Below are 25912 nucleotides of genomic sequence, written 5' to 3'. Positions count from 1 at the left end.
AGATTTTAGAAACAGGTTGGACAAACATTTTTTGAGACTTGGTATACTTGATTCCATCTCAGTGCAGGAGATTAGACTAGATGTTCTGCTGAGGTCCCCTAGAGCATTATGTTCTACAGTACAATTGTGATTTTTAACCATACAGCTAAAGAACAGGTTTGAAACACTAAGCATTTATATTTCAAGATGTATCACTTACTACACAGCATATATGGTACAAAGCAGAGGAAAAAAGTGCATGTTCAAATTATGTTGAAAAGACAGTTAAATGATGAACCTATTTGTGGTGCATTATTAAAGGGTTATATAGTTCAATGACATGAATAAGGTAACAATGTTACTTTACTTGTATAACAAAACATTGGCTCACTGAAAACAGACTTCCAAAAACACTGGAATGCATTTAATTGTAGGCACTAAATGTAGCCAGTTGCACAGAGCAAGGTATACTTAATTTTTGTCCTCTTTTTCTAGCATGCTAAAAATACATGCTTTTATAGTATACAATCAATGACATCTATTTTAAGTTTCTAAAGTTTTTGACAGATAGCTTGAGGAATCATCTCTGAGTAAAAGCTTACAAATAATTCAGAAGGGAGTCCAAAAAAAGCCCAGCTATTTTTGAAGGTTTCAGTTAAATTAGGGCTACAGGCTAAAGATAACTTAAGGACATTTCTAACAGTTGCCTTCTGTACCTTGCACAGAACATTTCTGACTTAATATTTTTAACTACTATCACCTAGTATAATATTACATAAAAAGACAGAAACTATATACTAATTCTACTGTGGCAACAGAGGCACTTTTAACACAAGAATTATCTACCATCAGCATCAATATTTTTGGTTTTTTTTAAAGCCATTTTGAAATAGTATCCCATTTTATCAACAAAAAGAATTCTTACCATGCCACACACTTATAAGAGAATATTTAAATTTTAAGAAACTCAAGCACTTTGATTAGCTAATTAAATAGTTTGGTTTTCATTTGCTACCTCTGAAAGATCACCATTTTTAACATGAATTTTTGCCATGCTGTCTAACCACGTCTTCCTCAGTTCAGGAGTGCTGGCATAGGACTTTGCCAAACTGTACTGAAGATCCACCAACATTTCTGGATCATTTTCATGCTCCTTCATTTGAGCTGTAGCCATTAATACTGTACGAATCCGCTTAGTCAAATCTTTGACATCAGATGGGAATGTAGTAAGCTAAAACATAAAAGAATTTAAGAACTGTTTATTTTGTATTTCTTTCATAATCAATGCAACAGAATATTGGACAAGAAGCAAGTCCATTTTAGCCTTCCTATAGTATGAAAAAATAATCGGTACAAACCTTAATAATTCTGTCATTGTTGGCACAGTTGTTAATGATGGAAAGAGACTGCTGAAATCTAGTTCCTCCAATTCCAATAACATCAGCAATCAACTGGCTTACTGAAATAATTACCTTGACAAAGAAACATCTAGTAAATGCACATTTCACCAATCATCTTACAAGTAAATCTAGAATGTTATCATTAAGACTAATAATAAAAAGGATTTCTCTAAAAGGGCATAACTTCAAATAGAAAAATATCAGAACTAATGACTCAGGATAGACAACTCAAATGTATTGCAAATGTCTTCTAAAATGTGAATTCTTTGGCCTGGAAACATTTCTAGCATTGGAACTGTATCATAGCCCCTGTCTACACAATTGTAAGTAATGCAGAAATTAAAAAAGCACTTTAAAAATATGTGTGGTACAGATCTAGTCTGTGGGCCTGATGGAGCCAACTTGGAATGGTCTAGCAGGGGCCCTAGGCAGCAGTATCTGGCACCAGCTGGGCCATTCCCATGCAGCAGTATTGGGCCCATGGACTGGATCCAGACTGCAGACAAAGCTGGTTCTGCTCATCTGGCTTGTGGGCCATAAAGGTCGGGCACTGGTATAAAGGATTCAAAATTAGTTCAAAAAAGGATAATAGATTAAACAACAATTCAGGTAATTGGTCTCGCACAGCTTGTCTGAAGCTACATTAGAGACCATCAACCATTTGGAGGCTATACAACCCAAAGATCTGATATGCAAAAAGAGAAAACAAAACATAACATTATACAATGGTTCTAACCTTAACAAGAAAATAGATTTTAAAAGCAATGATGGACAGAGGAGGAAATAATTATACTAACTTGCAGATGTGTTCTTACAAAAGACTTCTTCCCCGTGTAATCAAAGTTATTTCGCATTAAGAAATACAGCAGTTGTGAAGCCTCAGTACGAATTGAACTCAATTTGGAGTTACAGCATTTCAAAATTTCATAACACAATGCAGCACACATGTCAGCTCTACCTTCGTAAAATGTGGAAGGAAACTGAGGAAAGAACAACCCAGAGGAAAAAATATAAATCTTTTAAGTCTAACATCACTTCCTAATAAAATAAATGCTAAAGGTGGGAGGATTTTAATGAAACATGCTATAGTGCAGGGCTGTTGAACTCATCTCTGCCTTGTGAGGCAGATGAGTGGCCCTGAAGTGGTTCATGGGGCAGATCCCATGGAACTGCTCCAACCCCTCCAGCACATGCAGCACTTGCTCTGGCTGGTCCAGAACTGCACCACATGTAGTGCCCAGTCTGGCTAGATAAAGACGAGAGCTGCATGCAGTGCCCACTTCCAACGATCTGGGGTGGACACTGCATGCAGTGCAGGTTGTGCAGTTGTTACTGTGCCATCATTTAATACTTGCTTTAGGAAGTACTAAATCATGGAGCAGTAATGACAGCATACAGTTATTTTTAGCCGCTATGTCACTATGGCGGCGCACTATAGCAAGGTAGTTCATCATTACAGCGATGTAGCTTTGGTGTCATGGTTTGTGCCCGCTGGCTTACACATTAATGCTGTTTACAGAATAAAAGCATTAAAATGCCACTAAACAAAATTATTGATAGTAAATAAATTTACAAATACAAATTTATACTCAGGTGAATACGAGGTCTAAAGTGGGTGAAGGAAGTAAGGCCTCTGACTTTTAAAATACAATGATGATTCAATTTCAATTTGGGAAATAAGGAACTACTTCCTGAGTGGTAACTATGAAAAAACAAGAAGTAACTGAAGATTGACTTTTCGTTTTAAAACTACTTACCTTAAAAATTAGTGTCCTTAAAGCACTAAAGACATTTTTTAATGAGGTTTCAGACTGGTTTTTTTGAAGGAAGCAGAGGTACACATCAAAAACCTTTTTCATTAGTGGATTATGTCCATGATCCGTCAGTAGCTGATTCTTAAAATTGACAATGACAATTTAATTATTTTATAACAGAAAATATCTAAAATATTTACAAATAATATAAAAAAGCTTGACTTCTTTTGAGTAAGCTATTCCAAAAATATTCACTTACAGTGCTGTTTAAATGTATAAAGACCACACATATCAACTATTAATAATATACTTCTATATCTTCAAAAAAATCTTGTTATCAAAGTTATAGCTCTTTAATAGAATTATAAAATGAAGATTATTTGTAACCAGTGTTCAAGATGTCAGTTAATATTTTGTAAATATGTACTGAGCTATATGCAGCAGCCTTACAAATTTTAGTAAAAATGTCAAGAGAGTAAAGTATGCTCTGGAGACTGGTCTTGCAGAGCATGACCTACCCCAACAGTGGGGAAAAAAGTTAGTTTATAGCTTTCCTCTATACATTCTCCCTCCCACATCATAGACATTTGTAAATATTTTCCTAGTCTCCTAGGAGCCCTTTCATGTTTAGAGCTCCATAATTTTGATTCACTCTAGTGATCAAAGTCTATGGAAGAAAAAATTACAAATGTAACCCCTGGCTAACATGGAGATCTGATACCATTTCAGGCACAGATACATACTCTGCTATTACAGCTAAGAGAACATTTTAGACTACATGAAGATCTGCAATGTATTCTGTAATACTGACTTCAATTACATTCTAATACTGGTGGTCCATGTTTCCTGTGCTTCTACTTCACAAATCTAGCCCAACTGAGATGGTATTGATTTCTACTACTACTTCTACTACAGTTTAGGATTATTAGGATTAGAGTGCATATAAAAGAAGAACTCTTCATAAAAGTTATACCACTTGTCAGGTTTTTTTATATATGGGTGGACCAAACATAATGGGATAGACAAAACTTTTTGCAGAGCTGTAATAGCTCATCCAAAACTGTCAGTGAGGTGTCATTCTTTAATATAGCACGCAAACTATCAAAAACAGAACAGACAATTTCTTCTGGTGGTACAGAAGGAAGTTTAAAGCCAAGGGCATCCAAAGCTCATGGAACTATAACACCCTCAGGGCTACCATATTTTCATCCAGTAAAGAAACAGTTTTCACTTGATACTCCAATTGGTTGTATTCTTTCCAAGCTGCAGGCTCTCCCTTCTCCTCCAATAATGCCAGAAACACTGGAAGAATGCTCTTTGAAGACCAAAGCAGTGGTTGGATCCAGGAAGCCTGGATGTGAAAGATGATTTTTTCCCTGACTTTAAGGAGACAAGGGCTGCTAATACGAGGGAAATTGTGGAATCTTGCTGCACATTAACAGGCCTTTCAGCCCATGGTAGAGCACATAAGTCATGCCAGCATCCAAATTCCAGTATCATCCTGTAGCCTATAGGGTAAATTCTCAAGAAACCAATCTGGTTAAACATAAAGTAGTGCCATACCGGGTCAGGCCACTGGCCCATCTGTCCAAGGGTCCCATCTCTGACAGCAGCAGTAGTGGATGCTTTCGAGGGAGAGCATATCTAACCCCTGTCATTCTCTCCCTAGCATTCACCATCTTTGGCTTAGAAATGCTGGAGGATACAACCCTGATTGTTCTGTTTAATAACCATTAATGGATCTGTCATCCATGAATCTCTCTCATCTCTTTCGGAACCTGGCTATTCTATCTGCCTCTACAACCTTCTGTGGTAATTTGTTCCACAAATTAACTGTTAACATTGTATGCAAAGTACTTAAAGCTGTCTTCTGTTCACTTCAGTGACTGTCCCTTAGATTTAGTATTCTGGGAGTTAGTGAGTAACACATGTTTTTGTCCACAGCCTTTCCAGACCTCTACTATATATCCCAAACCTTCTCCTTTCTGAAGAGTCCTAGCCTTTTCAGTCTGCTGCTCCATAGCCCTGATGATCTTGGTTGCTCTTCTCTATACCTTTTCTAATTCTACTATATCCTTTAGTTCCATCCTGTAAATCTAACACCATTGAAGAAATGAGAGGACCTTTGACCTGGGTAAGATCTTAAAAGATAGGGTCACTTTGTTACACAAGCCCAAAGGTGTTCTTGGGGGTGCTAGGGAAAAAAAAAATGAAACAGCTTATTCAACCTTTTCCTTTTCTCAGGAGTAGGGATGTGAGAAACATAATTTGCAGGAGTTTAGTTAGTGTCATAGGTCTGGTATATCCAACATATTAGTGGTTAACTTTCAGTATTACAGTAACCAATGTTAACAAGCATAATTTCAGCTCTGGAGCGCTCTCTAGATGCACTAATGTCCTTGAAATCTTGTAACTGACATTTAAGCAGATATTTACCCTATCAGCATTCAATTTTCCATTTAGAATCTAACTTGGCTCTGCCATTATTCTCTGACTATATCTGACAGCATAGAGAATCTGATTGTGCAACAGTCCTGAAAATATACTCTACAGTCTAGACTGTAGTCTTCATTACAGTACTTTTTTTCAGACTTGATGGGCACCTACACACATGCCAGACATTTGTTCACATGGGGATGCTGAACAGACAGGACACAGAGGCTACTGGAGCACACTAGTTAGCATGCTCCAGAGGACTTAATTAATCGAGTCTGCTAAAGGGTACCAATTAGTGTGCTCCAGCAGCTGCTGCATCATGTCTATTCAGCATCCTGGCGATTTAAAATGGCAGCAGGGGCACTTTAACCAAAGCTTGTCAAATGAGCTTTAGTTAAAGCGCTCCCACCACCATTTTGAAGTGCAGGATGCTGAATACATGTGATGCTTTGGCTGCTTTCATTAGAGCAGTCAGCTCCCCCCACCTACTCCAGAGTACATGTACAGACAGCCAATATGACCGCCCCCCCAAATATATGTACAGACCTCCAATATGACCAGAGCAATACAAATCTTGGTCTTGTATTTAGCCTCTTAGGCTCCTTCTACACGTTACAGATATCACACAGTTAACTGGTCAACTGCATAATTAACCTGAGACCAGCTACACGTGTAAAGTAGCCATCACATGATAAACAGCTCCAACCACCTATAAAGTTACACCTTTAAAATGTGTACCAACTTTATAGCTGGTTGCTATTGAGCTTTAATTTGCACATATACCAGGGTCTCCCCTGTGGCTGGGAGACCCATCAGCTAATAGGGCTCCCAGACACAGGAGTGGAACCCCTGAGCCCTGGGGATCATGGCTGCCATGATCCCCAAGTCTCAGGAGTGCATTAAATCCTTGGGCCCATACAGGGCTCTTGATCCTGGGTGTGCCTCATCCACAGTTGGGACCAAGAGTCCCACAGCTGACAGGGCTCTGGGTTCCAGCTGCAGCTCACGAACAGCCAGGACCCAGAGCCCTTCAGCTGACAGGGCTCTGGGTCCTGACTACACCTAACAGGCAACCAGGACACAGAGACCGCACAGCTGATGGGGGTCTGGGTCCCGGCTGCATCTCATGAACAGGTGGGACTCAGAGCACTGTCAGCTGTGGGGATTCTCAGTCCTGGCTGCACATGGCCCCCATGGCTGGGATCTCCCTCAGCAAAGAGGGCTCCAAGCCACGGGTGCCTACTTCTTGCCAATGCAGGGGGAGCCCACGATTGGGCTCCCTCTACACCAGCAATAATCCATTGGAGCTATTGGATCTAATGTGCGATCCTGCAATTGTGCTTCCTGCCATGCATGTGTGGCACAGCAGGAAGCACAACTGTGTGGATCACACATTAGATCCAATCACACTTTTACCTGCACACGTAGAAGGGGTATTAGCATTGTTATATCTCGGCAGTTTCATAAACAGAGCTTCAGAAGGTAAAAAGGCCCCCAGTCTATTCTGACACTTCTTACCTACTCTTACCAAATATGGTATAGAAAGAATGTCTTAAAGGACAGAGTCCTTACAAAGAACTGACACAAATGTTTTATTCATGTGTTAGAAATGCACAGTAAATGGAGTATTGTTAGAATATAATTAAAAATGGAGTGTTGTTAGAACTGCACAGTTTGCATCTCGTACCTGATAAGAAAAACCCCTGCCAAGGACTTTTTTCCTTGGCCAGCCTTGTTTCTTATGCTAAATCACTCCCTCCTCCGGCTTTCACATGCAGATTACAGAAGCTGGAATTCAACTGACTGTATCCTTGAAAGGGAGCGGGATTTCAACTCTTGGTGACCTAGAAAACTTTCTGAGCGTGTGCAATTAGCTGATGCATATTTGCCTATCCGCCCCACATACTTAAGTAGTTAATTATAATATACATGCGACGGATGAAGTGACGTGATCACATACATGTTTATATGAACCGGAAATAAGCTGTAAGAGTTCCTGTTTCTGCACACATGCCCAAGAGGGAAGAGATAAAAGCCAGCTAAGAATTTCCTCAGGGGGCGGAGTAATCTGAGTCCTTTGACTCTGCTCCGACCCTATTTGCAAATACACCTTTTGTGCTGCTAATAACTGTGTGTCTGAGATTCTTTGCGAGCTTCCAAAGAAACGAACCGCTTTTTGCATCAAAATTGGCGCCCAACGTGGGGTATCTTTGGACTACCCCGAAATTCAGTGACAAAATCGCCTCCGGCACCACGGGGAGTGCGCACCGAGCCGACTTTTTGGGCTCGCCCGGCGGTCTGAGACGTGAGTCAGGATATTCGGGAAGTTAAAGGCTCCTGTGCAAATTTTTGGTTTCTGAGGACGCCAGACACACACTCCGGCATTAGGATCGAGATCTCTGAGGTATCTGAGTGAGTATACGAATTCCCTTGCCCAGTTTGGTCTGGATCCAAGAACAAAAGATGTGTACAATTACTGGGAGAAATTTGGCCAAGTTCTCGTTATAAATCATCTGTTGTTAAGGATCTTTTGGTATTTGGTGTGCCTTGGGCGCACTCTTGTGGGCAATGGGTGCGGGTCGCTCCTGTGTAGAAAACTCTAATACGCCCTTTAAGATGTATGTTATGGAACTTTAGTAAATTTGCAGAGCAGGCAGATTATAAAGTGAAGATGAAAAAGGGTGATTTAATTAAGTTTTGTCAACTCGAGTGGCCAACATTTGGGGTCCACTGGACCCCGAAAGGATCCCTTGTAGTAAAAGAAGTGATAGCTATCCATGAAATAGTTATGCAGAACGGGTAGTGGAATCAATTTCCTTATATTGATTGTTGGTTGTGGGTGGTTCAGAATCAGCCACCTTAAATTAAAAAATGCTTAGTAAAGTCTCATGTGATGGTTGTTAAAGGAAAGACTCGAGGAGGACCGCCTGTACTCCCTGAGTCTAATGAGGGGGGGAATTCTGAATTGACTGAGTATCAGACCCGCTCTCCGGTTGCCCTGTCAGGTAGCGAGGATGAATCAGACACCTCCTCGGGATCCAGTCCCTCTGCACCACCGCTCCCTCCCTCAGGGAGATTACCACCGGCGTATCAAAACATACCTAATGATTCAGAGCGTGAGCCTCAGCCAAGTGCCCCATCTGAAGCAGTGAATTAGGTCACTGCTAAACACTCTAGGGGAAAAAGGATATAAAGTCTCTAGAGAGAAAGCCCAAATATGTCAGCCTCAAGTTACATTTTTGAGATATAAGCTCTCAAAAGGAGTCAGAGCCCTGAGTGCAGATCGCATACAGGCAATCCAAGGTTTAACCTCACCTCAGTCACCCAAGGAGTTGCGGGCATTCCTAGGGCTAACTGGGTTCTGTCGACTATGGATACCAGATTATAGTGGGAAGGCTAGACCACTGTATGACTCACTAACTAAAGAGAGTCTCACTAAATGGAAATGAAATAAAGAAATGCAGCATACCTTTGATCTGCTTAAGGCAGCATTAATCCAGCCCCCTGCCCTGGCCATCCCAAATAGTAAAAAGCCATATCGACTGTATGTTCATGAGAATCGAGGGATCGCATCAGGGGTGCTGACACAGCCATCAGGCCCAACCTGGAGACCCGTGGGATATTACTCAAAGGTTCTAAATCCAGTTACACTCGGGTGCCCAGCCTGTCTTCAAGCTGTGGCAGCCACAGCAGTGGTTGTTGAAGAAGCCCAGAAGATAGTCATGGGTGCAGATATGGAAATACACACCCCTCATGGAGTTCCCCAGATTCTAGAGACAGAGAGGAAAGTTTTTTAACCCCTCCAGACAATCACGGTATGAAATATTTTTGCTCTCTAATCCAAGACTTACTTTCAAACATACTACAACCTTGAACCCTGCAACCTTGCTGCCGGAGCCAGGGAAACCGACGCATGACTTCCATCCTGCCAGTGAGCAGTCGAGGCAGACGTCACGAGATGTGCATAGCGGAGACCAACTGGAGGCTACAGGAATGGTGCTTCGAGGCGAGCTTTGGCTTCCTCAGCCATGACCGGCACATCGTGATGAGAGACATGCTGGGATGGGATGGGCTCCACCTTTCCCCTAAAGGTAAGCGTGTGTTCTCTTCCAGGTTGGTGAACCTCCTTCGGCGGGCTTTAAACTAGGCTCGTCGGGGGAGGGGGAAGATGAGGGCGGAGGAGACGATGAACTACCAGGCCCAGCAACAGCCAGCGAGCCCAGACCAATGGTCAAAAGGGAGAAACAGGTAAGCGATGGGGGACGGGGCATTGCTGAGACTAGGGGGTCAGTGGGCACAACCGTTGGAGGCCTCAAATGCCTCTACACGAATGCTCGAAGTATGGGGAAGAAGCAGGAGGAACTCGCCCTCCTCCTAGCTGTCACCAGCCCTGACATAGTAGGGATCACAGAAACGTGGTGGGACTCATCGCATGACTGGGCGGTGAGTGTCAAGGGCTATACGCTATACAGGAAGGACAGGATAGGAAGGAAAGGTGGAGGAGTAGCACTCTACATCAAGGAGGAATATACTTCCTCGTTAATTAGCAAGGCGGTAGAGGGGGGGCACTCTGAGGTGCTCTGGGTTAGAGTAAAAGGCAGTCCAGGGGAGAGAGACTTAACGGTGGGAGTCTACTATAGACCTCCCAACCAGGGAGAAGAGCTCGACCAGGAATTCTTAGGTCAGCTTACAGAGGCAGTGAGGGCTAAGGATGTGGTCATCATGGGGGACCTGAACTTCCCAGACATCTGCTGGGAGGAGCAGTCAGCCAAGTCTGATCGCTCACGTCGGTTCTTAGCCAGAGTGCAGGACCTCCATCTAACCCAGGAGGTGCACAGTCCCACCAGGGGAGACGCCTTGTTGGACCTGGTGCTGGCCACGGGTGATGACCTGGTGAGGGGGCTGCGGGTGATGGGCCACCTGGGAGACAGTGATCATCACTTGCTGGAATTCACCATCCAGCGTAAGGTGGCAAAGGGCTGCAGCAAGGCAACAGCCCTAGACTTTAGGGGGGCTGACTTCAACAAGCTAAGGAGGATCGTTGGGGAAGCGCTGAGGACCCAGAGGGGAAGGGAGCCAGATGTCCAAGGTGAGTGGTTGCTCCTTAAGGAGACGATCCTCCATGCCCAAAGGGAGGTAATCCCAACAAGGGTCAAAGGGAGCAGGAGGGCACATAAACCCCCATGGCTCACTAAGAGCATCCGGGAATGTCTCCTTGCTAAAAGGGAGGCATATACCCAATGGAGAGATGGGGTCATCACCAAGAAGGACTATGTTACAGTCGCCCGAGGATGTAGGGGGGCAGTCAGGAGGGCCAAGGCAGAGTTGGAGATAGGACTAGCTTCCCGGATTAAGGACAATAAGAAGTCCTTCTTCAAATACATAGGGGGTAAAAAGAGGGTCCCGGGTAATGTGGGGCCCCTGCAGGACACGATGGGCAACTTAGTCATCACGCCAGATGACAAAGCTAACATATTTAATGATTTCTTTGCCTCTGTCTTCCTAAGTAGGGACCAGTTCAGCCACCTCCCTGCTGGGCCCCCCTCGGGCCCCGAGAGAGACACGCCTGGGCCAGGGGTTAGCGAGGAGTTAGTTAGGGTACTTCTGGAGAGGCTGGACGTGTTCAAGTCTGCTGGTCCGGACGATCTTCACCCTAGGGTTCTACAGGAACTGGCCGAGGTCATTGCGGGACCCCTGGCGCGGCTCTATGAGCACTCGTGGTGCTCTGGCGAGGTGCCGGAGGACTGGAAGAGGGCCAATGTGGTCCCTATCTTCAAAAAGGGAAAAAAAGAGGACCCGGGAAATTACAGGCCAGTTAGTCTTACCTCAATCCCGGGTAAGCTCTTTGAAAAAATTATCCTGGCACACATCCAGGAGGGCCTTGCGGGGGAATGCATGCTTAGGGGCAACCAACATGGGTTCATCAGTGGCAGGTCTTGTCAGACCAACCTGGTGGCCTTTTACGATCAGGTCACCAAATCATTAGACGCAGGGGTTGCTGTGGATGTAGTCTTTTTGGACTTCCGGAAGGCTTTCGACACTGTCTCTCACCCTGTCCTCATCAAAAAGCTGGGAGACTGTGGTGTCGATGCCCACACGGTCAAATGGGTCGCCAACTGGTTGGAGGGCCGCACCCAGAGGGTGGTAGTGGATGGGTTCTTCTCGACCTGGAAGGATGTGGGCAGTGGGGTTCCGCAGGGCTCGGTCCTCGGGCCCGCACTGTTCAACATCTTCATCAGTGACTTGGATGAGGGGGTAGAAAGCACCCTGTTCAAGTTTGCTGATGACACTAAGATGTGGGGGGATGTGGGTGCACTAGAAGGGTGCAATAGGCTACAAGCTGACCTTGACAGGTTGCAACGGTGGGCGGATGAGAATAGGATGGGGTTTAACACTGATAAGTGCAAGGTGTTGCACATGGGGAGAAAGAACCGGCACCACACTTACAGGTTGGGGAACTCCCCTCTTGCCAGCACGGAGACGGAAAAGGATCTTGGAGTCGTCATTGACTCCACGATGAACATGGGCCGGCAGTGTGGGGAGGCAGTCAAGAAGGCCAACCGTACCCTGTCATGCATCCACAGATGCATCTCGAGCAGGTCCAGGGAGGTGATCCTCCCCCTCTATGCGGCACTGGTCAGGCCGCAGCTGGAGTACTGCGTCCAGTTCTGGGCGCCACACTTCAAGAGGGACGTGGACAATATGGAAAGAGTTCAGAGGAGGGCCACTCGTATGATCAGGGGTCAGCAGGGCAGGCCTTATGAGGAGAGGCTACGGGACCTGAACCTGTTTAGCCTCCACAAGAGAAGGTTAAGGGGGGACCTTGTGGCCTGCTACAAACTGGTCAGGGGGGATCAGCAGGTATTGGGGGAGTCCCTGTTCCCCCGTGCGCTGCCAGGAGTGACCAGGAATAACGGTCACAAACTGGCGGAGGGTAAGTTTAGATTAGATATCAGGAGGCGCTACTTCACAGTCAGGGCAGCTAGGGCCTGGAACCGGCTTCCAGGGGAAGTGGTGCAGGCTCCTAGCCTGGGGATTTTTAAAAGGAAGTTAGATGAGCACCTTGCCGGGGTCATCTGACCCCGGTGCTCTTTCCTGCTAAGGCAGGGGGTCGGACTAGATGATCTACCTTGGTCCCTTCCGACTCTAGCTACTATGAAACTATGAAACTATGACTGTCTTGAGATCCTGAATCAAACCACACAGGTGCGGCCTGATCTTGCTGAGGACCCAATTGAAGACCCAGATGCTGAATACTTCGTAGACGGCTCCAGCTCTGTCATCGATGGAAAAAGACGAACAGGATGTGCAGTAGTAACCTTAGATAAGGTAGTATGGAGAGAGTCATTGCTGAGCTCATGGTCGGCACAAACCGCGGAACTCACTGCGCTCACCCGAGCATTACAGCTGGGGACAGACCAGCTGGTTAATATATACACTGACTCTCGCTATGCTTTTTCTACAGTCCATGCGCACGGACTATTGTGGAAAGAAAGGGGTTTCATTACGGCTTCTAAGAATAAAATTGCTAATGGCCCCCAGATTATCAACCTACTAGAGGCACTCCACCAGCCTAAAGAGGTAGCAGTCATTCATGTGTGGGCCCATGGGAAGGCTGCTGAAGAAAAGCATAAGCATGGAAATACAAAGGCTGATGCGGCAGCAAAGGAAGCCGCATTTATTGGGGGAGAAGCGGAGGAGGTATCCAGACAGGCCTTGTCCCATGCCATATAGCCATACGTCCAGGATTTAGTCCCACAGTATTCCCCTGAAGAAGATAAATTTGCACAGAAAGCTTGTGCAGAAAAAAACTCCCAGGGATAGTAGATAGTACCGAAAAAAAAAGTCATGATACCCAGCAACAGCTCCATGCAAGAACCCATATGGGAGGCATGGCTATGGGTGATCTAGTGATCCGCCAAGCAGTAGCCCCAGGGCTATATGTAAAAGCTCAGCGTATTGCTACCAGGTGCATCACATGCCAGAAAGTAAACCCTCGAAGGAAACCCCCTGTGCCAATGGGAGGTAGACCCTGGACAGCGTACCCTGGACAAGCATGGCAGATTGATTTTGCCAAGCTCCCACGGTTCAGACATCACGGGTTTTTACTTGTCATGGTAGACCAGCTCTCTGGTTAGGTCAAGGCATGGCCCACCAGGACTGCCACTGCGGCTACAGTAGTGAAGCATTTGTTGCAGGAGATCATTCCCCGGTATTCCCTGCCTGAATCCATCGAGTCGGATCAAGGACAACACTTTGTGAGAAAGGTGGTTCAAAAAGTCACACAAGCTTTCAAGATCACTTGGAAACTACACACACCATGGAGACCACAAAGCTCAGGACAAGTGGAACGCATGAATAAAACCTTAAAGACTCTACTCACCAAAATCTGTATTGAAACACGCATTAAGTGGCCCCAAGCATTGCCACTAGCTCTTACTTGCATTCGAAACACTCCCCGACGGGGCCTCAAATTGACCCCATATAAAATTATGTTTGGCAAACCGCCTCGAGTCTTACCCCCTGGGATGCGAGAAAATGTAACTTTTGAATTAGGTAATAGTGAGCTTCATATGTACGTTATTGCTTTGCAGTCTGTCTTGTCTTCTCTTCACAAGTATGCAGCCTCCTTTCACCGTCTGCCTTTAGACGTACCGATACATGACTTCTCCCCGGGAGACTGGGTCTTGGTGCAGTGGTGGAAAAAGGAACCTTTGACTGAGAGGTGGAGTGGCCCTTTCCAGGTACTTCTAACAACCCACACCGCTGTAAAGATTGCTGGCCATGACCGTTGGATACACCATACCAGTGTGAAATGACATCCACGAGCATCAGAGGACATCAACTCCCAAGACGAGCTCACTCCGGAAGCTGAGTCGTCTTCGGAACAAGAAGCCAGCAAGTAGAGCTGTGAACCTACTGGTGATCTCCAAGTGCGCCTGAGACGGCTTAATCAAAGTTCAGAAAATTAGACACGAAAGTAAAAAGAGAAAAGTTTAAGCTGTATTGATCTCGAGAAAGAGAGAATATAGTGAAAATCTTAATATGCCTTGTTGTTATCTGTATAGTGAGAGAAGCAGGATTGAGCAGCCTTAGCCGCCAGCCTATACCCCCGCTTTCCCCAATTGCTCCCCCAGAGACAAATTTGTATGTTGACATGATGGAAAGAATTGCAGGTACTTTCAATCTTACCAACTGCTAGGCCTGTGGGGGACTCCGAGAGGCTGGAGAACAGTGGCCTTGGAGGGCTTTTCCTTTAGCCCCAAAATAGTTAGTAAGTGGTAAGACAGATGTTAAGAGTACTAGACAAGAATAGAGAGCAGAAAGCATCTTGAGGGGGGAATATTGTTAGAAATGCACAGTAAATGGAGTATTGTTAGAATATAATTAAAAATGGAGTGTTGTTAGAACTGCACAGTTTGCATCTCGTACCTGATAAGAAAAACCCCTGCCAAGGACTTTTTTCCTTGGCCAGCCTTGTTTCTTATGCTAAATCACTCCCTCCTCCGGCTTTCACATGCAGATTACAGAAGCTAGAATTCAACTGACTGTGTCCTTGAAAGGGGGGGGGATTTCAACTCTTGGTGACCTAGAGAACTTTCTGAGCGTGTGCAATTAGCTGATGCATATTTGCCTATCCGCCCCACATACTTTAGTAGTTAATTATAATATACATGCGACGAATGAAGTGACGTGATCACATACATGTTTATATGAACCGGAAATAAGCTATAAGAGTTCCTGTTTCTGCACACGTGCCCAAGAGAGAAGAGATAAAAGCCAACTAAGAATTTCCTCAGGGAGCAGAGTAATCTGAGTCCTTTGACTCTGCTCCGACCCTATTTGCAAATACACCTTTTGTGCTGCTAATAAGTGTGTGTCTGAGATTCTTTGCGAGCCTCCAAAGAAACGAACCGCTTTTTGCATCACATGGAAGACCAGAAACTATGCAGATCTCTTAGCTCTGCTACATAACCAGTACATAAAACAGTTTCTTGCAATTATACTACCATAAAAAACATATTCCAAATAACTAGTTAATTCTACCCTAGCTATAATACTAACAAAGGTATCCAAGACTTAAAATTTATCTTGAGGACCCCAGATGTAAAGGATTCAAAGGAGCTCATCTCTATTTGCTACTGTAGTCAGAGGGAAGTGTGCTGGCTAAAAGCACAAGACGTCATTTTATAGCTCCATCTCTGGCATGATTGTTAATGATAACAAAGGGAGCCCAGGTTTGTATGGCACTCCTATACCAAAGATTTCACTGTAGGAGCTATACTAACATAAACCATTGACTGAAAACATGGCTCTGGGTGCAAGGATGAAGGGGGCAGACAGGTGGTGTTCTCCACAATCCTTCCAGTAAAAGGGAAGACCCAGGAAGGAGTGGATTCACTCTGCAGATCAATGCATGGCTGTGCAGATGGTGTTGCCAGCAGTGGTTTGGCTTCTTCAACCATGGGATATTGTTCCAAGAAGAAACATTGCTAAGAAGCGATGGGATCCATTTAACAAAGAGAGGGAAACAGCATCTTCACAGACAGGCTCACTAACCTGGGCTTCAAACTATGTTTGCCAAAGGACAGAGACCAAAGCCCTGAGGTAAGTGGGGAAGTAGGTAACCGGGAGGAAGCACAAGCAGGAGGGGGCAACAGAGGCAGCGCTCTCATTCTTTTTGAAAAAGTTAGGTAGTCAGCTACTCACCTTAGGTGTCTGTACACAAATGCACAGAACCCGAAAAACAAGCAGGAAGAACTGGAAGTCCTTGCACAGTGAGGGAAATGTCATGTGACTGGAATAACAGAGACTTGGTGGGATAGCTTACATGATTGGAGCATTGTCATGGATGGGTATAAACTGCTCAGGAAGGACAGGCACAGGAGTAGAGGAGGAGAAGTTGCTCTTTATGTAAAAGAGCTCTATGATTGCTCAAAGCTTCAGTATGAAACTGGAGACAGGCCTCTTGAAAGTTTCTGGGTTAGGGTTGGAGGGGAGAGCAACAAACACGATGTCGTGATGGGTGTGCGCTATAGATCACCAGACCAGTAGAATGAAGCTTTTTTCAAACAGGCCCTGGTTCTTATGAAGGACTTCAGTCACCAGGACATCTGTTGGGAGGGCAATCACAGACAATCCAGGAAATTCTTGAAGCATGTTGGGGACAACTTCCTGGTGCAAGTGTTGTAAAGGCCAACCACAGGCTGTGCTGTTCCTGACCTGTTGTTTACAAACTGGGAAGAATTGGTGGGGAATATAGTAGTAGATGGCAACTTGGGCAGCAACAACCACAAAATGACTGAGTTCAGGATCCTGAAGAAAGGAAGGAAAAAGAGCAGCAGAGTAAGGACCCTGTACTTCAGAAAAGTGGACTTTGACAAACTCAGGAAACTGATGGGTAGGATCTGCTGGGAGGCCAGTCTAAGGGGAAAAGCTGTCCAGGAGAGCTGGTTGTAGTTTAAATAAACTTTACTGAGGGCACAGGAATGAACCATCCCAATGCACAGGAAAACAGCAAGCTTAGTAGAAGGCCAGCTTGCCTTAGCAGGAAACTCTTCAGTGAACTAAAACACAAAAAGGAAGTTTACAAGTAGAAACCTAGACAAACAACTAGGGAAGAGTATAAAAGTACTGCTTATGCATGCACTGATGAAATCAGGAAGGCCAAAGCGCAACTAGAGTTGAAGCTAGCTAGAACTGTGAAAGGTAACAAGAAGGGTTTCTACATGTATGTCAGGAACAAGACGAAGATCTGGTAAAGGGAGGTCCCTTACTAAATGGCAGAGGCAACCTAGTGACATGTGATGTGGAAAAGGCTGAAGTACTCAATGCCTTTTTTACCTGGGTCTTCACAGGCAAGGTAGCTCCCAGACTACTCACCTGGCAGCACAGTTTGGGGAGGAGGTGAGCAGCCAACAGTGGCAAAAGAACAGGTTATGGACTAATTAGAAAAGCTGGATGTGTACAATTCTTTGCAATGCACCCAATGGTGCTGAAGGAGTTGGCAGATGTGACAGCAGAGCTGCTGGCCATTGTCTTTGAAAACTCATGGTGGTTAGGACTGGTCCTGGATGACTAGAAAAAGGCAAATATAGTGCCCATCTGCAGACCAGCCAGAGTCACCTCAGTCCTTGGAAAAATCATGGAGCAGGTCCTCAAAAAAATCTATTGCTAAACACTTCAGGAGGGCAGATTTCACTTAACTAAGGAGACTAGTCGGGGATGCAATGAAGTCCTGGAGGGGTGGGGAGTTGGGAGTCCAAGAAGAGTGGATGTTCCTGAACGAAACGATCCTCCAAGCTCAAAGGATGGCAATCCCAACATGGATCAAAGGGGGCAAGAGTGCTCAAAAGCCCCTATGGCTAACCAAAAGCATCCAGGAACGTCTCAAAGCTAAAAAGGAGGCATACACACAATGGAAGGGAGGGACCACCACTAGGGAGGACTATACCTCCATTGCTCAGGATTGTAGGGACACTGTTAGGAAGGCCAAGGCAGAGATGGAACTGGAACTAGTGACCTGGATCAAGGATAACAAGAAATCCTTTTTTAAAGACTTACGGGGGAAAAAGAAGGTTCCTGGTAACGTCCGGCCTCTGCAGGACACACTAGGAAATCTGGTGGTCTTACCAGACGACAAAGCTAACCTATTTAACAACTTCTTTGCCTCCATTTTTCTGAGCAGGAACCAGGTCATTGCCCGCACCAGGATCCCAGGGGAGGCACAGCCAGGCCCATGGTCAGAGAGGACCTAGTCAGGGAACTTCTGGAGGGACTGGACATGTTCAAATCAGCAGGTCCTGACGATCTCCACCCCAGAGTGCTGAGGGAATTAGTAGAGGTCATTAAAGGACCCTGGCACAGCTTTACGAGCACTCATGGTGCTCTGGCAAGGTGCCAGAGGACTGGAAAAGGTCCAATGTGGTCCCCATGTTCAAAAAGGGGAGGAAGGAGGACCCAGGAAATTATAGGTCTGTTAGTCTTACCTTGGTCCTGGGGAAGCTCTTTGAGAAAATTATCCAGGTATACATCTGCAAGGGGCAAGAAGGGGAGTGTATGCTTATGGGCAACCATCATGGGTTCATTAGGGGCAGGTCCTGTCAGACCAACCTGGTGGCCTTCTATGACCAGGTCACCAAATCCTTGGACATAGGTGTCATGGTGGACATAGTCTTTCTGGACTTTAGGAAGGCCTCTAACACAGTCTCTCACCCCATTCTCATTAAAAAATTAGGAGATTGTGGTGTCGATGCCTACACAATTAGATGGGTTGCCAATTGGCTGGAGGGCCACACCCAGAGAGTGGTAGTAGATGGGTCATTTTCGACCTGGAGGGATGTGGGCAGTGGGGTCCCCCAGGGCTCGGTCCTTGGGCCCACACTGTTCAACATCTTCATCAGCGACTTGGACGAGGGGATGAAAAGTGCCTTGTTCAAATTCGCAGATGACACTAAGATGTGGGGAGAAGTGGGCACGTCAGAAGGGAGGGACAGGCTGCAATTGGATCTGGACAGGTTACAGGGGTGGGTGGATGAGAATAAGATGGGATTCAATACTGCCAAGTGCAGGGTACTGCACCTAGGGAGAAGGAACCAGCAGCATACCTACAGGCTGAGGAACTCCATTTCTCGCCAGCGCAGAGGCAGAAAAGTATCTTGGAGTCATTATAGACTCCAAGATGAACATGGGCCACCAATGTGGGGACGCAGTCAGGAAGGCTAACCGCACCTTGTCATGCATCCACGGGTCCAAGGAGATGATCCTCCTCCTCTATATGACATTGGTCAGGCCGTATTTGGGATACTGCTTCCAGTTCTGGGTGCCGCACTTCAGGAGGGACGTGGACAACATGGAGAGGGTCCAGAGGAGGGCCACTCGCATGATCAGGGGGCAGCAGGGCAGGCTCTATGAAGAGAAGCTATGAGACCTGAACCTGTTCAGCCTCTACAAGAGAAGGCTGAGAAGGGATCTGGTGGCCGTCTATAAACTGGCCAAGGGAGACCAGCTGGCAATGGAAGAGGAGTCCCTGTTCTCCTGAGCGCTACTGGGAGTAACAAGGAATAACGGCCATAAGTTGACGGAGAGTAGATTCAGGGTAGATATCAGGAGGCACTACTTCACAGTCAGGGTGGCTAGGATCTGGAACCAACTTCCAAGGGAAGTGGTGCTTGCTTTTACTCTGGGGGTCTTTAAAAGGAGGCTAGACAGACACCTTGCCGTGGTCGTTTGACCCCATCATTCTTTCTTACCCATGGTAGTGGGTTGGACTTGATGATCTGCTCAGGTCCCTTCCGACCCTCCTACCAACTATGAAACACTTGGAGGGGAAGAAGATGATTAGGAAGAGTCACCATGGATTCACCAAGGGTAAGTCATTCCTGACCAACCCGATTGCTTTTATGATGAAATGACTAGCTCTTTGGATGCAGGGAGAGCCATGGACATGATATACTTTGACTTTAGCAAGGGCTTTTGAAATGGCTTTCTACAACATTCTCACAAGCAAGCTAAGGAAGTACGTGTTGTATGAATGGACTGTAATGTGGACAGAAGGTTGGCTGGATCATTGGGCTCAAGGGGTAGTAATCAACAGCTTAATGTCAGTTGGCAGCTGGTCTTAAGTAGAGTGCCACAGGGATCAGTCCTGGAGCCGGTTTTGTTCAATATCTTCCTTCATCAATTAACTGGAAGATCGGATGGAGTGCACCCTCAGCAAGTTTGCAGATGACACCAAGATGGGGGAAGTAGTAGATACACTGGAGGGTGGTGCTAGGATTCAGAAAGACCTCCATAAATTGGAGGATTGGGCCAAAAGAAATCTTATGATGTTCAATAAGTACACGTGCAAAGTCCTGCGCTTAGGAAGGAACAATTCCATGTACTGGTGCAGGCTACAGACCGACTGACTAAGCAGAAGCTGTGCAGAAAAGGACATGGGGGTTATAGTGAGCAACCTGAATATGAGCTAAGGGTGTGCCCTTGTTGTGAAGATGCCTAATGGTGTACTGGGCTGCATTAGTAGGAACACTGTCAGCATACTGAGGGGAAGTGATTCTTCCCCTCTTACTCGGCACTGGTGAGGAAACAAGTGGAGTACTGCATCCATTTTTGTGGACCTCACTACAAAAAAGATGTGGACAAATTAAAGAGAGTCCAGTGGAGGACAATGAAAACGGTTAGGGGGCTGGGGCACATGGATTTATGAGGAAAGACTAAAGGACCTGGTCTTACTTAGTCCGGAGAAGAGAAAACTAAGAGGGGATTTAATAGCAGCCTTCAATTACCTGAAGGGTGATTGGAAAGTGGACAGAGCTAGACTGTTCTCAGTGGTTGCAGATGACAGAACAAGGAGCAACGGTCTCAAGTTGTAGCAAGAGAAGTTTAGGCTAGATATTAGGAAAGACTTTGTTGTGAGAAGGGTAGTAAAATACTGGAATAGGATACCCAGAGAGGTTGTGGAATCTCCATCCTTGGAGATTTTAAAGTCCAGGCTAGACAACGCCTTGGCTGGAATAATATAGTTGGGGATAGTCCTGCTTAGACCAGGGGGTTGAAAAGGAGCTCCAACCCTTCCAACCCAAGCTTTCTATGATTCTATGACTCTATGACACTAGAAGAATAACATACATTTTGCTGTTAGTTTATCATTGTCTAAATTTAATGATTTAGATATGAGGAGTGTGGGAAAGGTATAAAAACCTGGTGGACTCCAAAATGAGCAATAAGGCCTGACTGCAGTGGTTCTGTTTTAAATGAAAGTTTATAGCAACTGAACAATAGGCTTTCTGGGTAGCATGGGGAACAGATCCCACTAAAATGCTGCATGCTAATGAGTCTCTCTCAACCTACCTACATACAGCAGCTGATATCAGGGTGATGTAAAAATGAAGGCTGTTTACATTTAAACAAAACCAGTTACTGGAGATTTTCTCTTTGAATTTATAAAGCTTCAATTTGGTTTTATACTCCTTACTCCACCAATATTCTTACCAACTTGAATGGTAGTTGTGTTACAGACTGCATGACATCTGATCACTGATATCAGCAAATGGAGCTTTATATTTAATAGTCAAGTTTATTATTAGCTCTTCTAGACCACTATTATGAACTATCTTCTGTATGTACGTAAATATAAACATGATTAGTGTCACCCTATGGGATATTTTTAAAATACATTTCCCAGCAAGTATTTTTGACACGTCAAAATCAATTCAAGGACAAACCTTAAAAGCCATTGTGAATAAAGATAAAGTCTCCAGAATCGTAAGGCAAACTTCAGTGGCAATATTGGCTTCAAGTAAAGATTGGTGAAGAACATCTGCATCTGAATGGCCATAGCCTGAAAAATTTAAAATAAAAAGTGTTACTTTATAAGGGTGTAATATGTCACAACTTTTTTAATGCTGAGAAATCAAAAATTTCAGAGACATTCTTCAGCAGGAGAAGCTTAAGGAAAAGTAAGGACTTGGAAAGACGTTACATTAGAAATAAAGAGTAATATTTATATTTGATACATATTTATACACAAAATGTTGGCATGGTATTGAAATATATAAAAATACTTAAGTGCAAAAAAAGTGTTAAAACAGCATTAAAAAATTAAAATATTGGGTTTAGATGCTTGACAATATAATAAAAAAATTCTCTCTTGCATATAATACATAAAAATATATACTCCAAATAAATAGTCTATTAAGATAGAGTTACAGATGTTTAGGATAAATTTACAATTGTTATAATTGTTGAAAGACAAGTATTATAAAATGTAGAAAATTCAGAGTTAAAGTTGAATTTTAAAAAATCCAAAAAACATATTGACACCCAAACAACGCCAATTTTGCCCTGTAGCGATCCCAGAGATTTAACCACATGCTTGAACAGATTATTTTACTTTTTGTTGGCCCAGATCAGTAACATCCCTGGTGTTACTGTACTGAACTAAGTTTTGTGAATCTGTCACTGAAAGTCAGGGAGTTCCAAATATGGTCTAGCAGCTTTAAGCCCAGTAGCAGCTACACAATGCTGTCACAGCATAACAGATTAAGTTAGGTTTATCATCATTTTGTATCAACAAAGCAATGGAAAGGAGACTATACCATGGGCAGGCAAAGTCCAGCCCATGGACTGGATCTGGCCGGCAATGGACTCCATTTCCCAGCAGCCTCTGCCCACATGGCTAGGGCTGGTCTCCATGGATACCCCTGCCCCAGCTAGGCTGTGATAGTGCAAGGCTGGAGTTGCCATGGAGACCAGCCCCAGCCATGCTGGCAGGGTGCACAGCAGGGCAGGGCAGGGGGCTGCTCCAGAGCCATGGGATCTTGCAGCAGGGACAGCTTGGTCTGGGGCAGGGGCAGAGCTGTGATCTTCAGCCTGCACCCTTGGGGCAGTGGTGCGCAGGCAGTGGATTGCGGCTCTGCCCTGGCTTCTCACAGCAGTGGCAGCGTGATCCCAAGCCAGGGCACAGCTGTGATCCACTGCCTGTGCACCCCTGCCCAGAATGTGCAGGCTCTGCCCTGGCCTTGACCAAGCTGCCTATGCCACAAGATCCCAGGGGCTCTGGAGCTCCCTGCCTTGCTCTGCCAGTGCAATTAGGGCTGGTCTCCATGGCCACCCCAGCCTTGCTATCACAGTGCACCTGTAGCTGGGGTTCCATGGAGACTGGCCCCAGCCATGCAGGCAGGGGTTGCTGGGAAATGGAGTCCAGCTGCCAGTCAGATCTGCCTTTTTGCCCACCCCTGGACTATTCCCTCTATGTCAGGGGTGTCCAACCTTTTTCAACGTGGGGCTGGATCATGAACATTTCATCACCCAGTGCGCTGGCAGGAGTGGGCGCTCATGTGGCCTGTCCACTCCAGCCACAGCCTTGGGGCATAGGGGTGCTACTTGACCCGGCCATGTCCTCCCTGCCACCTAGGCGGCCTCGAGGATGCTCCCACACCTGCGCACCTGGGCTCAGCAGCCAGGACGACGTGGGGACTCTACAGGGGGCTGCAGGATGTGCAGGGACACCCCCCTGCTCCCTGGGGCAGCCTGAGCCCAAGCCCAAGTGGCAGTGGTCCCCCTCTCCCTGGAGCCTGCAACTCATCACCCCCAGTGCGATGTCTGCAGGCGTAGGGGGATGTGGAGGTGAGAGTGGCACTGGCTTCCTGCCCCAACAGCAGCAGCATCTCCCGCAGGCCCAGCCGCAGCATCCCTCCGAGTGACGGTCCACGCCCCCTGGGCTGGCTCGCCACACTGCAACCTGCTCCAGCCCACATGACCAGGGACTAAAGCGGGGACCAGTGCAGGGTGGGGCCAGCATCCAAATGAGGAAGGGAGGGGCAGGGCTAGGAATGGAAACCCTGCACTGTGGGAGAGGGGAGGAGCTGGCATGCATATGAGAAAGGGAGGGGTGGGGCAAAGAAGGGACACCATGAAATGTGGGTGGGGAGGGAAGGAGCTGCACTGCATCAGCAACATGAAGCTGACGTGGTGCATGTGGGAACCTTGTCCCTTCCTCAGACCTTCAGCAGCCATTAGGAAGCTGCTGAGGGGCTGGGGGAGGGAACGAAAGTAAACAGCACCACAGGCCACAGAAAATGGCTTTTCAGGCCACATGTTGGACAAGCCTGCTCTATGTCCTCCACACCCACGCTAACCCCATCACCATTTTCCTTTCCTTTCTGTACTCTAGTTCCCCAAGTACAGAACCTAACTGCCCTCTATTGATATCTAAGGTAATGGGTTTTGTTTTTTAAAGAAACGTTTAGAATTAAATGGCTATTTTAAGAATTAAAACTAATGTTAAATTATAACGCATGAACTCAAGACAAGAAAGAAAATGGTATGATGTGATAAATGTTAAACTTTTAGCAACAGATTCACATGTTCTCTTTGGCTCATGCCATTCTGAAGCAACTGAAAGTAGCCAGTTAATCTGAATGAACAGCTATTTTGTATCACCAGAATGTCCAGAGTACATGCCCCACTTTCCTTCTCGTCTTCCACCTCCCATTTATTCTCCTACGTGTATATGTATATCCTCTAGTGACATGGAGGGAATAAACTACGTATGGTATAAAGTACTGCATTTGGAAAGAAATATTGAAGACTGATACCCATTTTACCAGTATTTTTCATACTTGAAAGTTTATCCATAAACCTCTGCAGATGGAAAAGAACATGACAAAGAACTGTCCTTTTTCAAAATGGTCACCACCTCCATTTTTCCCATGGGGGAAAAAACAATAATTATATTCACCAGTTAAATGGTAAGGATGTAAAGGAATAGAAGCATCAGCTATTTTTATTAAGGGCATCTTGTGGTTTCAGAATCATTGTTAAAAGTTTAGAGACAGTGGACACTTTGACAAAAGTCAATTCTTTGCCAGTTCCCTGAAAACAATATTCACCTGCCTCTAATAAACAAAAATGTTTTAGTGATGAAGAAAAATAGCAAAAAATGATTATTATGCCTAAATAAAACAACCCCTCAAATGCAACCCATTGACAAGATTTTAGGGTATTTTCATTATATTAAGGTATAAGAAAGGTTTCCCAAGAACCAAATGTGTGGGGCCTAATGTTAGGCAGAGTTAGAAAGCACAAGAGAGTAACAGAACAGTAATAGTAGTTCACTAAGATCTTTCTATAAAATCATGTATTTGGTAGCAATTATTTTCCAGTAAAGGTCTGTTTAATCCTACCTTTGTTTTTCCTTCTCACTATTCCATTTTATTGGAAGCTTAATATATTTTTAAAAAATTAATTGCTTTAATTCTCATATATTGGACTAATAATGGGCTATACTGAAGTTTCTAAATAGCCCGAGTCATTACTTCATTCATAAAAATATGTTCCAATTAGTAAATGATCAGCAACAGAGAAATTTCTAACCAAGTTCACAAACATCCATCTTGACAACTGAATACAAATGAACTGGAGGAATTCACCCTAAAAGCAGGTAACATCCTTACTGCATATATGTCATATAACCAGCACGAGACACAGAAAAGCTTTTCTAATTATGAACAATAAAGATTACTCTTGTATAATCTTGTCAAGATACAGACAGGATCAATTATAAAACAGAATATGAAAAAGAAATTTCTTATTTTTTCCTCAATTTAATTTTAAATGTATATATTTTTATTTAAATATTTTTTTTATAATCTTTTTTCCAATATAGAAATGGAAACTAAGAAAAGTTGAAGTCATCTAGATGATATCACCCCATAAAACTTCCATTTCTGTGACTATTCTGCTTACCATGGGAGCTAAGACTGATGCTGCTGCCCCAGGAGCAGCAAACAACAGTGCCTGTAGATCACTGGGGCTGAAGACTTCCCTCCCACCCCTGTG

General features: G+C 45.0%; 1 protein-coding gene across 9 annotated transcripts in view; it reads right to left on the bottom strand.

Annotated features, from left to right (window-relative positions):
* The window catches only part of DOCK9 (dedicator of cytokinesis 9), a 271504-nt gene that overhangs the window by 35603 nt on the left and 209989 nt on the right, over window positions 1-25912 (bottom strand). For all 9 annotated transcript variants that reach the window (XM_090023020.1, XM_090023039.1, XM_090023048.1 and 6 more), the window contains exons 39-43: window positions 21796-21911; window positions 3137-3274; window positions 2177-2359; window positions 1338-1451; window positions 995-1210 (exon numbers count right to left, since the gene is read on the bottom strand). In XM_090023020.1, the coding sequence (XP_089879146.1) occupies window positions 995-1210; window positions 1338-1451; window positions 2177-2359; window positions 3137-3274; window positions 21796-21911 (767 nt within the window). The remainder of the gene's footprint in view (window positions 1-994; window positions 1211-1337; window positions 1452-2176; window positions 2360-3136; window positions 3275-21795; window positions 21912-25912) is intronic.

The sequence above is a fragment of the Crocodylus siamensis genome, chromosome 1 (genome assembly GCF_052110815.1).
Source record: "Crocodylus siamensis isolate JL-2025a chromosome 1, ASM5211081v1, whole genome shotgun sequence".
Classification (NCBI taxonomy): Eukaryota; Metazoa; Chordata; order Crocodylia; family Crocodylidae; genus Crocodylus; species Crocodylus siamensis.
The sequence above is the reverse complement of the archived record's forward strand: the minus strand, read 5'-3'. Positions and strand labels throughout refer to the sequence as shown.